The sequence below is a fragment of the Corvus hawaiiensis genome, chromosome 4 (genome assembly GCF_020740725.1).
Source record: "Corvus hawaiiensis isolate bCorHaw1 chromosome 4, bCorHaw1.pri.cur, whole genome shotgun sequence".
NCBI lineage: Eukaryota > Metazoa > Chordata > Aves > Passeriformes > Corvidae > Corvus > Corvus hawaiiensis.
This window is the reverse complement of record NC_063216.1, coordinates 78,928,411-78,945,839: the sequence shown is the minus strand read 5'-3', so window position 1 is coordinate 78,945,839 and position 17,429 is coordinate 78,928,411. Positions and strand designations below refer to the sequence as shown.

Below are 17,429 nucleotides of genomic sequence, written 5' to 3'. Positions count from 1 at the left end.
TGTCAGTTCCTGCACCTTGTTACAGACCCTGCCCACCACAAGTCTGGCTTCAGAACTTTTCCTTTCATCCCATAAATTCCTCCCTTGCCAGTGTTACTTCAGGTTTCATCAGCAGCTCTTCCATGGGCCGAGCCTCCGGGGCCGCTGGGTATTTCCTGCCAGCTGTGCCCCTGTTTGCTCCTCCTGCTCTGCAGCGCCTTGGGGAAGGTGGCTGGGCCTGCATCCTGCTCCTCTCCTGGTGCTCCTCACCTTGTTTACCTGAGCCTAACAACTCCCCACAGGTACGCAAGTACAAGAGCACCATCCTGGAAGACCTGGAGTCGGCGCTGGCCGAGCACGCTCCGGCCCCTCAGGAGGTCAACTCGGAGCTGCCACCCCTGACCATCGACGGCATCCCCGTCTCCGTGGACAAGATGACCCAGGTGAGCGGCCACCCGTGGCTGAAGCAGGGAAAGAGAGGGACATTTGCATCTTGCAGTCCTGTTGTTTTGTGTGGCCTCGTCTCCAGGGGATGGCTCTGATCTCCTGTTCCCCCTGGGGCTGTAACAGCTCAGCTCGTGGTTGGATGTGGAGCTTTGTTAGTGGCACTTATTTAGTCTGTGAAAAAGAAGTGCTGGTGAGGAGAGCTCAGGCTGCTGGGAGCATTCCCCATGGAGCTGCTTTTGGCACCTCCCAGAAAGTGGGAACAGGGAAAATGTTTGTTCTGTGCTGTGTCACAATCTTTAGGCACCGAGGTTGGGAGGGTCACTTGTGGACACCTTTCTGTGTCCTGTAGTTCATTCCCTCCTCTGGTTCTTGCTGTGCATTGGAGCAGAGTTTGCCGCAGGTTTAACCCCAGATCAGACCCTGAGTGAGATATTTCTGTTGGAGACAGGGAATTACATGCCCTGGGCATGTGGAAGATTCCCTTCCTCTCCAGGTCCAGCCCCTTGCTGACCTCACTGCTAGGACAAAGTGGAGGGGACTCCCTAGGGAAGCTTCATCTGGAGGGAAATCCCCTTCCCCAGGGATGCAGGAGCTGAATTCAGGCAGGTGTGTCCTGCAGGAGGCTCTGGGTACACCCTGATGCACCAGAACAAGTTCTAAATGCTGAAAGGCAATTCTTTCCAAGGGTGGAAAGGGCAGCACACACAGAGGTGTTGGAGCAGGGCAGAGAAGTGCAGATGTTTCTGTGCTCTGCAGAGGTCACACCCTGCTCAAAACACCGTTTCTGTTTCTTAGTGGAATCAGACAAGCTCACACTAATAGTAACATTTTATTGAGTTGACTGTGCCTTGGCTGGTACAGATCATTTTCCCAATCCCTGACAAATAAGGCAAAACTCATTTCTTGGATTTTTAAACTACTGGGAAAGGTGGCACCTGCAGGAGCTGCTCGCTGGCAGCTTTTGCTGTGAACCAGTAACAGTTCCCCGTGGAAATGTTCTTCTCCTCTTTGTCCTGCAGGGCCTTTGCTCAGCCAGCCCAAAGTGCTGATGTAGAGCCTCTTGCTTCAAATCCTCTCCTGCTGCTTTATGGTGAAACAAGGATCTTTTTAGGAATGGGCCTCATCATTCCAGCACAGTGAGGTAGCTCAGAAGAGCTTTGTGGAAAGGTTTCTCCTGAGCTGTGCACAGAGGTGCTATCATTTTTTGTGGGAATCTTGATTCCCAGAGCTGCCAGTATAATTATTTGTATGTACTGGCAAAAAAAATGAGCTTTTTTGCAACTGAGTTGCACAGAACCCTATGAAACACTGGAATAAAAATAAATATAAATATAATTAGGATGGAAAATTATATAAATTGTATATAAATATAATTAGGGACTGGAAAAATGAGGCCTCTGCTTTTAGCAGGTGCCAGCAGGTGGGTGTAGAGGTGTCATCAGTGAGGAGGTGAAAATAACTCTCCTTTTAATTGCTCTGCTTCCCTGGTGGTCTGGAGGGAAATAAAGCCTTTACTTGCTTGGGCAAAGATGTTTCTCTGACCTTGGGAATGGAGAGTGTCACCCACCTGGGGTGGGCAGGAAAACCCGTGTCCCAGTGGGATTTTCACCCTGCAGCCTTCACAGAGGGGAATCTTGGTGCTTTCTGGACTTTGGTGGCAGCTGAGTTTGACCCTAAGATTGTTCTCAGTTGCTCAGTGATGTGATTGAGGAGTAAGATTGGGTAATCTGAGTTTAATCAAGCTGAGGTCAGTGCTTCAGTCAGCTCTCACTGAGAGTTTTCTGAGCAGGTGATTTGTCCTTTCATCTGACTTTTTTTAAACTTCATACGCCCCCGTGATTTATAACCTGCTTGTAGGAGCCAATAAAAGTTATTCTGGGCCTCTCAAAAATCATCTTGGTGCCCGTTCACCTCCTGGCAGCTGCGTTCCTGCTCTCCCAGCTGGTCCTTGGCACGTGGCAGAGGGAGAATCCCTGTTGGAATCAGCTCCCATGCAGCTGAGCAATAGCCTGGAGGGTTTTCCAGCACTGGGCAGTGCAGCAGGGATGGATTCAGGGATGAGTGGTCACTTCCAGCTCTCGTGCAGTTGCTGCTTTTCCCTCTTCCAGGTGCACCTGAGGTCCTGCATGGACTCGACTTTGCTCCAGAGATCCTGAGGCGGAGCTGTGGGGATGTGTGGAAAATTCCCAGCCACAGCTTTTGCTCCATTCTAGAAACCACTTTCCTTGTTGTTTCCAGCACTGGGGAGCAGTTGGAATCCAGCTGGCTGTGCTTTGTTGCATTTGGGATTGGGATTAGCCCAGTACCATTAACCCTTGAACTTAATGTTAGAAGTTACAACACTCAGCCTGTGTGAAGGGGTGGCAAAGAAACATTTCTCACAGTTTCTCCCAAACCCTCCATCCTGGGAGTTATCTGAGCCCTTTCCAGGCTGCCAAGGGCACAAACTGGAACGTGCCACTGGATTTTTCCAGCAGATACTTGATTTTTGGCTGGTTCCTGGAGGGTGTCAGCAGAACCGTGGCTCCTGCAGGTGAATGTTCCCACCTGTGCCCTGAGGGATGTGGGGGCTTTGTGAGGGGGACATTACCTGTGTCAGAGCCCCGGCCTCGTTAGGGCACTAATTAGCCAAGTCCTCTCTCCTGACAGTGCTGCTGATTGTCTCCCCCGTGGATTAAAGACAAACCCTCCTTAACAAGTACCGTGAGTAGCTTGAGCCCTGAACTCCCATGGACCAGTAATTAATCCAGCTGGAAACAAGGAGCCTGTTGCTGATGGCAGTGCAGGGGAAGGAGCTTTTTAACTGTTTTTGCACCAGGCAGCTCAAAAAAGCTGCTGTTACCAGGTTTGTGTGAATAAATGGGGCTTCATTCAGGGAAGCTGGAGCATGTCAGGGTGACACGAGGGTCTGCAGTGGAAGGTGGATCATGGACAGGCTGGGAAAAAGGTGCTTTGTGCATATTCCATATGTAACATGGAAAAGGCAGCTTGAAATGAGTTCGTGGCCAGCTTGGAGCCAGTGGATGCAGCATCCAGACTCTGTCCAGACAAGGGAAGGGAGCTGGGGAAGGTGGAGCACGAGGAGAAGGGTCTGGAGAACTTCTGAGGGAGCTGGAAAGGGGCTCAGGCTGGAGCAAAGGAGGCTCAGGGGGGACCTTGTGGCTCTGCACAAGTCCCTGACAGGAGGGGGCAGCCGGGGGGATCGGGCTCTGCTGCCAGGGAACAGGGACAGGAGAGGGAACGGCCTCAGGCTGGATATTGGGAAAATTTCTCCATGGAAAGGGTTGTCCAGCCCTGGCACAGCTGCCCAGGGAGGTTTGGAGTCCCCATCCCTGTTTGGATTTCAAAGCCCTGTGGATGTGGCGCTTGGGGACATGGGCAGTGGTGGCCTTGGCAGTGCTGGGAACAGTTGGACTTAAAGGTCTTTTCCACTCAAAACAACTCTGTGATTCTGTGAAATAATTTACTCTCAAGGCTCTGAAGGGATGCAAGGAGCTGCTCCTAGATGCAGTTTTTAAGCTCTAAGTTAACGTGATTTCCTCTGGCATAGGGTGAGCTCTCTTCTTCCTGCTCTGCAGCTGACCCAGCCTTTTCCTGGTGCTCCAAGGAGTCCCTGGTACAAAACCAATCTTGTCATAAAACCCTGTGTGAGTTCTGTATTTATCTTGACAGGACAGGGCTGGAGGAGTGTGAGATTGTGGGTTCCACATTCGAGCAGTCACTGAAGCTCCATCCCCTTGTAGCATCTCTGTAAAGGATGCATCAGTTCATGCCTGAGTTCCTGCCACTGTAGAGACGTGGAGTGTGGGGTTTTTAATGGGTTATTGTGGTTTATTTATTTCTTTTTTCTGTTTCAGGTTGGCTTGTTCTCTTCGTGGCAGTGTTTGAGCCACGAAGTGTCAATACAATGTGTGTTGGTGCCTTGGTGTTGTAATTTTGTTTCAGCTGATTTAATTTTGTTTCTGCTCTTTCTACCTGCTGTCAACCTTGGGAGTCTTGGGAGAAGATGGCAACATGTTGTCCACCTTCCTTGGGCGTTCAGGCCTCTTCCAGTCGATGGCTCCAACAGGATGGAAGTTGAACAAAATAATTCTGTACAATGCACCTCAAAACTACCAGAGATGTGAATTCCTAAACACCTCTCAACCTTCTGTTTGTTCCAGGCACAGCTGAGAGCCTTCATCCCTGAGATGCTGAAGTATTCCACGGGTCGTGGGAAGCCAGGCTGGGGCAAGGAGAGCTGCAAGCCCATCTGGTGGCCCGAGGACATTCCGTGGGCCAACGTCCGCAGCGACGTCCGCACGGAGGAACAGAAGCAGCGGGTGGGTGTCTCCCCTGTCTGCCTCCAAATGGAGCACAGGGGCCTGCAGAATGGTTTTTGGGAGTGGTTTTTCCCTTGAGGGACAAAGGAAGAGTCCATGTCCTGGCCTCCTGGAGGAGGGGAGGGATGCTGTGCCCTCCTGAGCAGCAGGGAGCTTTGTGCTTAAAGGAAAGAGTCACGGATGTGCAGTGGAGCCAGGAAAAATGAGAGAACTGGGTGGAAAATCTTGGGTAAGGTTTCTACCAGCCTGTCACAGAGACAATCAAAGGAAGGCACCGTGGTGGTGGTGGTGGTGTGGAGGCAGCAGGACCTGGGCAGGCTGGTTCAGGACAGGTTGGGTGACGAGGCTGGAAATGGTGCTGTGGCAGCATTTTGGTGCTTTGCCAAATCACCATGGTTTTCTGCTTGGAGTCACAGAATGGTTTGGGTTGGAAGGGCCTTTTTAAAGGTCATCTCATCCCTGCAGTGAGCAGGGACATCTTCACTGCATCCCGTGGCTCTCCAGGGGGAGTTCCTTGGGGAAAGGAGGGGATGAGCAGAGGGAGATTAAATATTGGGGTTGTTTGTTCATGAATCACTGCAAACCACCCGAGAAACCCCAGTGAAGACAAAGGTGCAAATCCCAGTGCTGTGCTGGTTCAGAAAACTTTCCTGGACTGACTGTCCCCTCTTCCCTTCTGCTGGAAGGTGTCCTGGACCCAGGCCCTGAGGACCATCGTGAAGAACTGCTACAAGCAGCACGGGCGCGAGGACCTGCTCTACGCCTTCGAGGACCAGCAGACCCCACAGACCACGACCACGCACAGCATCGCCCACCTGGTGCCCTCCCAGACCGTGGTACAAACCTTCAGCAACCCTGATGGCACCGTGTCCCTCATCCAGGTGAGAAGAACTCCTTGGATTTTCCATTTCCAGCACAGTCTGCCTCAGGGAGGTGGTTTAAGGAAGTTCCTTTCAGGAGCTAAACTTGTCCTTCAGGAATTTTGTCTTTATCGTGTCTTACCCCACAACGCTCCCCACACACAGATCCATCCTCATCCTCTCTCTTCCCCATTCCCACCCCTTGCTCTCCAGTGCAAGGATTTCTGCAATGTGGTCAAACAGTTCAGGGATTTGCCCTGAATGTAATGAACCCACTTACAACAAATCCATTTCATGGAGTCACCACACAGCACCTGAGGTGGCCCTGGGAGGAGAGGTGGTGGACCTGCCTTCCTTTCATGGCATGAAGTGTAGTTGAATCAGCAGACCAGGTATTTCTGTGCCCCTGCTCTTCATCTTACACCTGAAGAGTAATATTTTTATTACAAGCACCAAATACATATTTATCCCCATGGAATAAGGATTCCTCTTGCAGTGGTTTTTGGCTCAGTGCTGCTGCTGTTTTCCCTGTGTTGCCTGTGTGGGAAGGCAGATTCTGGCAGCACAGGATGTCAAAAAAAAATTGGTTTTCTCTTGAAACTTCCCACAAACTCCTTGTTGGCAGTGGGGTTTGAATCTGTTTCCCCTGTGCCTCCAAACCACCACTGGTGGTGGTTCCTAACCAGGCCCAGCACTTGGTTCCTCTTGAGCATCACGTTTTTAGTGACATCTCAGACATAATTTCCTGACATAATGAAGATAAAAACTGGCTGTATGAGTAGGGTTTTTCCCCCAAATGAAGCTTTTCAGTGCTTTTTACAGTCTTCTGTTCCTCCCCAAGGCCCAGCAGACTTGCCAGGCTGGTTCTCTTTGCCCACCTGTCCATACATTTTCCCTTTCACTGGTGTCCTTTCAGGTGCTGGACACCTGAGATCCCCTTGACTTCCTGGCATTTGTATTTAATTCTCCTTAGAGACAAAGCTGCCCATCTCCCTGCCTTTGTCCTTTCCCAGCTGTTAAACGGGGGAAAGGTGATTTCCAAAGGGGTACTGAGGATGAGCTAATGTTTGCCAGGTGCCTGGAGATGAGCCCCAGGGAATGGGAAGCAAGGAGGGTGTGCAGGGAGTTCCGAGCCAGGACTGCTGGGTGGGTTTTAAGGGAGAAGGGAGCTGACTCCACCGTGCTCCCACAGCTGCTCTTCCTGAGGCTGGGGGAATGGTGAGGCCTTCGTGGACATGGGGACAGCATGAGGGATGTACAAAACTTGTACAAAACTTGCTTCCAGTCTGGAAGCTGCCATGGATTAACATGATTCCAGCTTGGGATTTCCTCTGGAGACAGCTCTGTGTTTCCTGCGAGCTCTGCAATTACAATTGGTCACAGAATCACGGGATGGGAGGGGGTTGGAATGGACCTTAAAGATCCTCTCATTGCCATGGGCAGGGACACCTTCCATCATCCCAGTTTGCTCCAAGCCCCATCCAACCTGGCACTGGACACTTCCAGGGATGGGGCATCCCCAATTTCCCTGCACAACCTATTCCAACACCTCCTCTCCAACCCTCCTGACAAATTCCTTATCCTTTTTACTCTGAGAGCCCCTCTGCCTGAGCGACGTGGGCATTTCCTGCAGTGACAGATGTATTATTCTGTTCTCCTCCACAGGTTGGCACCGGTGCCACGGTGGCCACGCTGGCCGACGCCTCCGAGCTGCCCACCACAGTCACCGTCGCACAAGTCAATTATTCTGCCGTGGCTGATGGAGAGGTGAGGAGCTGCCTCAGCTTCACCCAGGGGCACCTGGGTGGCCTGCCTGAACTTCCATAAATGTCTCAGTGGTCCCAGCCTGCAGAGTTAAGGGGTGACACAGAACAGGAGACTGTAATTTCATATAGGAAGTGCTGAATTGTTGTTGTTTCAACTCAGGGCTCTACAAACACAGTTATAGAAGCCTTAGGTCTGAATTTCATACATTCTTTTATACTTCCCCCAGATTATTTATTTTGTATTTTGTTTTGGCATTCCCATGCCTAAATCTGAACGCTCAAACTTGCAAACATTTATTTTCCCCCTTTTTTTTTTTTTTACCAAATAATACATTAAAAATAATACGGTTTTTTCTGCGTATTTCAGAAACATTCCCTTAAAGTTATAAAGATTTTGTTTGCCCTCTTGGCTTCAAACCCACCTTTAAATGAGGCTGCAGGTCCCTTTCTGTCCCTTTCCTACCCAGCCTGCTCTGCCTGGCTGGGGTGTCACGGCGAGAGGTGGCAGCACAGAACAGCTTTGCTGGCCTCAGAGCCTGTTCCCATCTCAGACCCTGAGTGAAACAGCCTGGAGCGGCCTTGGAGTACTTTGCAGCTGCTTTGAGGGTTTTCAAGAACCGGTTTTATCTCCTGAGAACTGAAAGAAATCTTTCAAAGGCACAACTAAGGCTGGATGGGGCTCACCCATCCCAGGCCAGGCTGGAGCAGCCTGGGTTAGTGGAAGGTGTCCCTGCCCATGGATCTGGGTGGGTTTAAGGTCCTTTTACACCCTCTCAGCTGTAGAATCTCAGCGGCTCAACCTTTGTGGAGCAGGGCCTGGGCAATCCCAGCTTCTTTTCCTTCTTCCCTTACTCCATCCCTGTTCTGGAGCACCCTGGGCACCTTCGCAGGGCGCTGTGTGTCACTGAGGTGTCCCTTCCCACCCGCAGTTTCGGGTTCTCCCTCCCTCTCCATCCTGTTTTGGGATTAACCTTTGCCCAAAGGCAGCAAAATTTCCTCGTGCAAACTTTTACCTGGAGTCTTGAGCCAGCTCTGCTTTTCTGGGCTTTTTATCCTTCTCCATCCCAACGAATTGAGGTGTTTTTTCCATCACTTTCTACAGCATTTTTGTTTGTGTGTCTCAGCAGTTGGTGAGTGTCCTGAAATGTTTATGGGGATGGGAACAGGGATGGCGGGTGGAGAGAGATCTTCATCTTGCAAAGCAGCCAGTAGGATTTGTCAGCAGGCCCTCCACTTCTTTGGTCCAAAATATGTTTTTAGTTCTCATCCTGGTGGATTTTGTGGCCATAAAATCATTATCTCCTGAACCGTGAAGCTCCAAATGAAAATATAGGGGAAAATGAGCAACTGGGTGAACTTTAGGTAATATGAAAATCATCTGTGGGAAGGTCTGGAGTTAGGGAATTTTAGGGATACATGAACACTTCCAGCCACCATCATTTTTTATTAAGCAATATGGCTCGATCCCATCTGAGGTCACAGGTGCTGTCCAAATAAATCCTGGATGGGAACATGGACAATCCCCAAAATGTCAGTGGATGGGTTCAAATAGAAACAGGGCGGAAAACACAGCCCCTTTCCCTGAGAGATGTGATCCATGCTGGGCTCCAGCACTGCAGAAACACAGAATTCCAGAGTAGCTGGGGTTGGAAGGGACCTTTGGAAATCGTCCAGTCCAAGGTGGGCTCACCCAGAGCAGGTGACACAGGGACACGTCCAGGTGGGTTTGGGATGTCTCCAGACTCCACAGCCTCCCTGGGCAGCTGTTCCAGAGCTCTGCCACTCTCCATGGAAGGAATTCTTCCTCCTGGTGAGGTGGAACTTGCTGTGTTTTAATTTATGGCCATTAAGCACAGCTAATTAATGAACAGTCCAGGCTGGCAGGCAGTGATCTGAGTACAACAACAACAGCACTGCCCTGTTTTGTTGAGGATTTGGCTGGACAAGAGGGATTTCTGGGCTTTTGAGGACTTTTATGGATCTTTATGGAATATGAGCCTCATGGCTGGTGAGGGTTGTGGTGTCCAGCCACATCCTCAGGTGGATCCCAGCCTCCCTCCCTTTTTCCAGTGCAGGACTCGGCGAAAACCTCTTGAAATGATCCATCTCTTTCTTTTTGGGAAGCAGCCACCCCTTGAGGGGATGATGCCTGATCCTACAGCCTTTCCCTGTGTTCCCCTCCCAGGTGGAGCAGAACTGGGCGACGCTACAGGGCGGGGAGATGACCATCCAGACGACGCAGGCATCGGAGGCCACGCAGGCGGTGGCTTCGTTAGCAGAGGCGGCGGTGGCAGCGTCGCAGGAGATGCAGCAGGGAGCCACTGTCACCATGGCACTTAACAGGTACCTGGAGAGGGGACAGCTGGCACAGCCTGGGCCTGGCATCTCCTTCCTGGGTGTCCTTCTGATGGTGCAGAGTCAGCTCTGTACCCTGCTGAGAGGCTTTTCCTTAGCGAATTCCTGTGGCGGGCGGTGTCCAGGTGTGTGCAGGACGGTTCCTGATTCCTGCTCTGTTCAGAATCAGAATTTCATCCACAGGCCACTGTTTTTGAGGGGTTTTTTTCCCAGCCTTTCTGAAGTAGAAGCTGAAGGAGCTGCAGTGCTGGAAGGAGCTCTGTAAGGGTTTTGGCTGCGCTCAGATCTGAGGTGTAGCTCCACAGGTCCACCCAGCAGGACAAATTATTTTTGCTCAGCTCTGCTGAGTTGCTTAAACTTGTCCTGCTGTTCCTAGAACCTGGAAATGGCTGTGGCACTCCCTGAGGGAGCAGGGGCACTGTAGGAAATCACAGCACAGCAGTGAAGGAGGTTTCCCATTGCTGAGGTGTGGACAAGAATTTTCCTCTTCCAAACCAGGATCCTGCTTAGAGGCTGTTGGCTGAGCAGCCAGGGGATGGGACAGGGCACCAGACCACACTGCTGGTGGCTGGAATAAAGCTCCAAGACCTTGTTCCATCCAGAAACTGCTGAAGGAATCACTTTGATCCCAGTTTGCTCCCAAATTTCTGTTGGGATTGAATCCCAAACACACCTACAACTGTTTCTGCTCTTTGTGGTCCAGGTACGGGTCCTTGAGATATTTCTTGTCTGCTACATGAGGTTGGTCAACTAGGCTTTTTATTTACTAATAGTTTCCCTGTAAAGTTCCCTTTTAAAAGCAAATGATCTTTTCAGGACACTGGAGTTACAGGAAAAAGCCCCATCTCCCCAAATCCAACTTGCAGGATTTTATCTTGCACATTTCCGGGATTCTGGATTTCTCTATGTGGGTTTTTTTTTTTTTTTTTTTCCCAAGTGGGAAGGTTGGGCATGGTGTTACACCTGATCCCAGGTTTGCTGAGCTGCCCTTGGCCTTCCTGCAGGGAAAAAGCCTTCCCAGAGCTCCAGGCTCAGGAGAAGGATGTGCCAAGGGGAGTAGGGAAACCAGACAAGAAAACATTGTGGTGCTCTAAGAGTGTTTAAGAGCTGCTCTGAGACATAGAGGGGCTGTTTAGAGCTGAAAATCCACCCTGAGTGGATGCAGTAGGAAAGAGTTTGGCATCTAAGCAGGAAATGAGGGAAGAGAAGGAAAATACGGGAAAATATTCGGAAAATATTTGAGTCAATTGGTCGAGCAGAGAATGAGCAGAGGAGGAGCATCCATGGGGAAGCCAAGGGAAATCCCTGCTTTTTTAGCTCATTGTGGTAAGAATTGGTAGGAAATTTGGCTCCAGGAATGTTTTACCACTGCTGAGCAGATATTGTCAAAAGAATAAATTGAGTATTGGGAGTTACAAGGAAAGGCATAAAGGACAAGCCAGGATTAGGCCTCTGGAATAACTGATGGGGCATTCACATCTTGAATGGTGTGGGAAGTGCTCACCACTCAGATAGAAAAGGTCTGGAAAGGACAAGAGTGATCAAAGCCCAGGAAGGATCCGTGCCACAGTGGGCTGGGGCTCTTCAGCTTGGGAAGGAGATCACTGGAAATGTATGAAATTGTGAGGAAAGCAAAAAAGGAAAGGTTTTATTGTCTGTTTCTCACCATCTCAGACTAAAGGGCCGCCCAGCCAGGAGTTTGAGGCACTGTAATGCAATTTTTTTTCTTCTAATTAAATGTGGAGCTCTTTGCTCCAGAATGCTGGGGAAGCAAAAGGTGTGGATGGATTTCAAAGGGGATTAGAGACAAATCAGAGCTGATGGTCCAGAGGCAGTCTCTGGGAAGCTGGGAGGGTGTGGGAAGGGAAGGATTGTGCACAGCCCTTCCTAAATATCTGACGCTGCTGTTCTCACAGCAGGGCTGCTGCACGAGAAGGGCTTTTGGCCTGGCCTCATTTATGTGGAGATATTTACCAGCACTCTGCTGAAAATAACCCTCATTAAAAAGAATTATTGAACCGCTTGGCTGGGGAGGAGTTGAAGCCAGAGCTGGTGATGCTGGTCCTGGCAAGCTCTGGGCCTGGTTCAGGGCAAGGTGAACTGGCAGAACCAGGGATGAAAGCAGAGCTCTGAAATCTGCAGAGCCCCAAAGGATGTGCCAGTGCCAAAAGTCTGGTACCTGAGTCCCAAGGCAGGAAGGAGCCATGTGGAATGACTGCTTGGATTGTCCCGAAGTCTTGGGCAATCCCAAGTGAAAGGATGCAACAGTGAGAACACAGGGGTGTTCTAAGACACCTGCAAGCTGAAAAAATCCACTGGAAGCAGCTTCTTCCCATCCATTCCTCCTCCAGCGTGGATTTCCTCCTCTGCATAACTTCATCCAGGCCAGATACGAATCCCTCTGCTCTGGATCGTTCTCTGGGCCTGTGTTTTCCTGGTTAAAATGGAACGATTTGTTCCTTTGGTGTTCCTAACCCTGCTCTCCCCTCTGCATGCCCGCAGTGAAGCCGCTGCCCACGCCGTAGCCACGCTGGCCGAGGCCACCCTTCAAGGAGGGGGACAGATTGTCCTGTCTGGGGAAACTGCAGCAGCGGTCGGGGCGCTCACCGGAGTCCAGGATGCCAATGGTAAGGCTTCTGCAAAGCTTTTATTTGGGTTTTTTTTAAGTTAGGCTCTTAAAAACGGCCTTTGCCTCTCTTTTTATTGAAATGTCAGCGTTTTGGTGGTAAAATACTCCTCCCTCACTCAGGGGGTCACTGACCAGTTGTGAGTTATCATCTCAGGGTGGAATGGGAGCACTAACCCCCTGTTTGCTCCCGTGGTGCTGGTGGCTCTGCTCTTCCCATCCTCTGCCAGCTGGCTCTTTATCCTTATTTTTTGGGGGAGAAAACTTCCCCGTGGTGTGTGTCTGTGCCTAGCACAGGAAGGGCCAGGCTTGATCAATTAACGCAATCAGTTGGTGCCGTAATAAACTCATCTCCAGAACTCTTTAACCAACATTTTATTGCTTATTTCCTGCCCTTCTCAAGGCTTTTTTTCTGTGCTTGGTGCCTGCTCCTGAGTCAGCCTCGGCTCCTTTTCCTCCTGCTTTATTTTCCATCTTCCCACCACAGTCGATCCCTTGGTTCCAGGGATTCTCTGTAGCATTTCTCACCTGTTATGTCCTTTCTGCCACATCTGGTGACTTTTGCAGCTCTTCAAACTAGAAATAAAACTGTAAATCCATAGAAACCGCTCCAAGGGATGAATGGAATGTGCAAATGTGCCTCGTTGGGGCTCATCCACTGCCTCCAGCTCCGTGCTTCTGCCTGACCCTGGAGGTGTTCGAGGAACACCTGGACGTGGCACTTGAAGCCTTGGTGTTGGGTCATAGGTTGGACTCAGTGATCCCAGAGGTCTTTCCCAGCCTGACTCTGGGATCATTTCCAAGCTCAGACTGGTTATTATGGCATTATCCAAGAAACCCACTGGTTATTTGGATTAAGTGGAAGGAGGTGTCAAAATCAGCCGGAAAAGGGAGCAATGGGTGAAGTTGTGAAGAAACATCACCTCGAGGGGGTTTTTTGGACGTGAATTGCCCAAGGAGGGCCACGGTTGGGTGGCAGAGCTGTCACTTTGCATGAAAAGCAGGAACCTGCTTAGGTGAGGGCTCGAGGCTGACTTCCATCAAAATCCTCATCCAGCCGGGAGCGCGCTCCCTTTGAAACGTCGATGTTTAGTTTGCAGTGGAGGGAGGAGGAATTTGACTCGGAGCTGGTTGGATTCCCTTGCTGTGGAGTCAGCCAGCCTGAAGAGGGAGCAGAAATGAAGGGAAATCCCTGTCCTCCGAGCTGGGAATGCATCTGGCACCGAGGGAGGAGCAGGATTGTGTTTATTCTGCCGGCAGCCTGGCGTGAGGGCGATAAGTGCTGCGTGTTTATCGGAGGCAGGATCTGACCCTGGATGCTCAAAACCAGCAACTAATCAGATTTGGAAAAGCAGATCTGCACCCCTGGCTCCTTTTATGCTCTGCTTCCCAAAATGCTTTCACGGTCTGGATTCCTGTGGATGCTTCCCCTAAAAACTCCCCTTCTCCACACCCTCCCTGAGTCACTCCACCTCACTCTCCCAGCATTGATATCATTTTAATGCAGGCTGGGCTGGTTTATTTTTTTTTCCCTTTTTTTCTTCTTTTTTTTTTTCCCCTTCCTAGCAGCCGAGTTGGAAATCAGATGGGATTTAGAGTGCATTAAGGGGAGAGACTGCAGCATTTTCCTGTGAGCAAAACCTCGCCCACAGCCCCTCGCCTGGTTTCCACTCTCCTTCGATTTGCTCTAATCTCCGGTGGTATTAAGGGGAAGGGCTTTGGAGTCCTTGGAAGCTCCATGCTGTTGGTTCCTTACGTAACCAGCTAATATATCTCCCTCAGGGATGGAGGAGATGTTGGTATCCATTGCTGCTGTCTCTGTCTGGGGAGGGAGAGCAGATGGGTTTCCAGCGCTGGCACTGCCGGCAGGATTTATCTCCATACCCGGGGTGTGAGTGGGAGCATCCTCCTGGACACGATTTGATGGATGCAGCAGGAACAAACTGCTCTGTGCCCTTCTGTCCAGAGGAGGTGGAATTGGGAGTGATTTGGGGAAAACAACTGCCAGAGCCGGAATGGTCCTAACCAGCAAATTCCCCCTGCTCGCTGTTGCTTGCAAGGTCTTAATTTGCTGATATTCCCAATAAATGCTTCTCTCTGGGAATGCTCTTAGCCTTCTGCAGGACTTTTCTGAGGAAAAATCCTATCTGGAAGCGTAGGATAGAAATTTATCCCCATCTTATTGATAGGGAAAAGGAGAGAGTTTGACTTGAAGTTTCCAAGGCCAGGTTGGACAGGTTTGGAACAACCTGAGGTAGTGGAAGGTGTCTACTATCCATAAAGAGATGATCTTTAACTCACTTCCAACCCAAACCATTCCATGATTTCTATCAATATTTCTGGAGGTCAGGCAAGATGTTTCACTCCTGATTTTAGCCATTAAATGGAATTACTCTCTTTTATTATTTTTTTCTATCTCGCTTTTGCATTTTTCCCATCCCTTCTCTGGTATAACAGTAACAATAATAATAATAATACTACAAGACAACCACGATGGCTAAAAGGAGGAAACATCCGTGTATTCATGGATATGTTGGAATCTAGGGCTGGATGTCTTGCAGGGAGCCCAGGAACGTGGCCGAACCACGAAAGGGCTGTGGATAATCTTGTGATCTGTTACATTCCCAGCTGAAGGAAACAAGATCTCCTGCTCCCATGCAGTGTCAAACCAACTAAGTGCATTATGGTTTTCCTGCTCCTCCGGAGCATCTGCTCGGAGTGGGGACGCAGGAAGCGGTGACCCCACGCTTGGAGGCTCAGATGGTTTTGTTCCTAAGTGGTTGGCATTAAACAGAGGAATATGGAGAGCGAGTGGAGGGGATGGTGGCAGCACCAATCGGTGAAAATGCTGGGAAATGCTCTGCTGAGAGGAAGCGCTGTGCTCTGGAGCTGCTTTTGGAGTGAGAGAAGCTCGGTGAGCGTTGGAAGGAGCGGTGCCGGTGCTGGAGCATCCTCCTCCTGCAGCCTTTTGTTTGCCATTGATCCATGGGGGCCCTGAAAGCTGCCAGGGCTTCCCGGCTGCATCCTGAAATATTGATGAGGCTCCTGGCGGGGCTGTGCCTGCGCAGGGCTGCCCGGGAGGGGCAGAGCAGCTCCCTGACCGAGGAAGGTTTAACAGCCTCGGGGTCGTCACAAATCTGGGGTTGTTTCTGAAGGTGAGAGGAGTGGAATGCTCCAAGCTCCAGCTCCAAGCTCCAACCCAGTGGAATTCAAACCAGGGCATGGAATGAGGCACAATGGAAAGAGTTGGGAAGGTAGAGGCAGGGGAGGATGTGGGATCGAGCCATAACCAGGGAATTAATTTCACAGACCAGAGCCTGGTCCAGCCAGAGACCCAATGGATCCTGCTCGTCCCCCTTGGCTGCCCTTTTCCTGTCCCCAGAGCACATTTTCCTGCTGGATCTCCTCCCCGTGCTGCTGGAGATGCTGCTGGGAGCACAAAGGGGGACACTGAGAGGAGCCTACACCGAGTCCTGCCCTTCTGCATCCCCCCAGCCATCCCGAAAACCCAATCCCTGCTCTCTGTACAACCAAAGGGGCCGTGCTTAGGGCTGAGGGTGAGCCAGGATTGTGCCTGGGGAGAGCATTAGGGTCTGACGTGGGCGGGGGGGGGATTAGCGAGCTCCCTGCTTTCGCAAACCCCGGCGAGGAGGCGTCAGTCCCCGAGCGTCTCGTGCGGGATAAAGGAGCCCCCAGCGGCATTTGGGGTGACAGTGCCACACGGAACTGCTGCCCCAGGGGGTGGTTTCGGTGTGGGAAGAGGTTTAAATGCTGGAAAAGCTTCAGGTCTGGGCAAGGCTGCCGAGCTTCCCACACAAAGTCAACAGGTGGGAAGCTGTCCCCAGCCTTGGCCGTGCAGATGGGAAATGGGAACGCTCCTCTCGGCAGCTCCGGGCCTGGAGCGCGGCTGCCGCTCCCACCTGGCTCTCTGAGGGAAAACACATCCAGGAGGGAAGGGCAGGATTGGGATCCCGTTCCCTATCCTGTGTGTGTCTCCCAGAGAACGCTCGGATGCGCTGGGAAAACCCGGCACAGGTTTTTGGGATCCCTGTCCTTGCTTTGGGATACCTCGGGATAGGGAGGTGCAATGCTGAGCCACTGGGACCTGGTGGCTTTTTCATACGAGAAAAATATTTAAATTTTGGGGAGGGGGGGGGAGGCTTAGGGGCTGCAAATGTCACTTTTTAAAAAGCAGTATTTTATGTTTTTCCTGTTGGATCTCCTTTTTAGGGAATATGGAGCCAAATGAGTCGCTAGCAGCTTGGCAAAGTGCAGATCAGCATGTTTGCATCCAGGAGGACAGGAAGGAAAAAGTCAAGTTTTTTGTAGGGCCTCCCTGGTGGGAACAGAATTTTGTTATGAAGGTTTGCCCTGAAACAGGTAGGATTTAATCCCAATCTGAAGGAAAGGTGAGGAAAATCATTTTTGCAGGTGTGTTTCAGATGAGAGGGTAGAAGAGATGCCAGTGGCTGCCAGCAAGGAGAGCAGAGGAGTGAATTCCTGGCTTTGCTGAGCAGCTCCAGGAACAGGGAGAGGTGTTTCCTAGAGGACAAATTGCTGTGTATAAATGAATAATTATCAGCACTGGAGCTGTTGGACTCTGGGTGAAATACCTTGGCATAAACCTCAGTTAAAAGGAGCTTAGTCCCCGTCAAGTCCGAGTCTCTTCCCCCAGGGAACAAGCGACAGGACCAGAGGAAACACCTCCAATTGCACCGGGGAGGTTTAGGATATTAGGGAAAAATTCCTCACTGAAAGGGTTGTCAGGCATTGGAACAGGGCAGTGCTGGAGTCCCCATCCCTGGAGGGATTTAAAGCTATGTGGATGTGGCATTTGGGGACGTGGGTCAGTGGTGGCCTTGGCAGTGCTGGGAATGGTTGGACTCGATCTGGGAAGTGTTTTCCAACCTTAATGATTCCATGATTCCAACCACACTCACTGCCCTGCGTGTGCCCTGTAGAGAGAGAGGGTTCCTGACTGCATCCCTGTGCCCACACCCGTTCCCTGTCAGCCTCTGGCTCTCCGCTGTGTGTGACCAGGAATTCCCTGTTGGGATTTTGGGACACCGGCCGC

The 17,429-nt window shown here is 50.9% G+C and overlaps 1 protein-coding gene across 3 annotated transcripts in view; it reads left to right on the top strand.

The window, feature by feature from the left end:
- NRF1 (nuclear respiratory factor 1) overlaps positions 1-17,429 on the top strand; it is a 57,175-nt gene that overhangs the window by 19,926 nt on the left and 19,820 nt on the right. For all 3 annotated transcript variants that reach the window (XM_048301274.1, XM_048301273.1, XM_048301275.1), the window contains 6 exons: positions 282-422; positions 4,590-4,748; positions 5,435-5,629; positions 7,274-7,375; positions 9,560-9,717; positions 12,232-12,356. In XM_048301274.1, the coding sequence (XP_048157231.1) occupies positions 282-422; positions 4,590-4,748; positions 5,435-5,629; positions 7,274-7,375; positions 9,560-9,717; positions 12,232-12,356 (880 nt within the window). The remainder of the gene's footprint in view (positions 1-281; positions 423-4,589; positions 4,749-5,434; positions 5,630-7,273; positions 7,376-9,559; positions 9,718-12,231; positions 12,357-17,429) is intronic.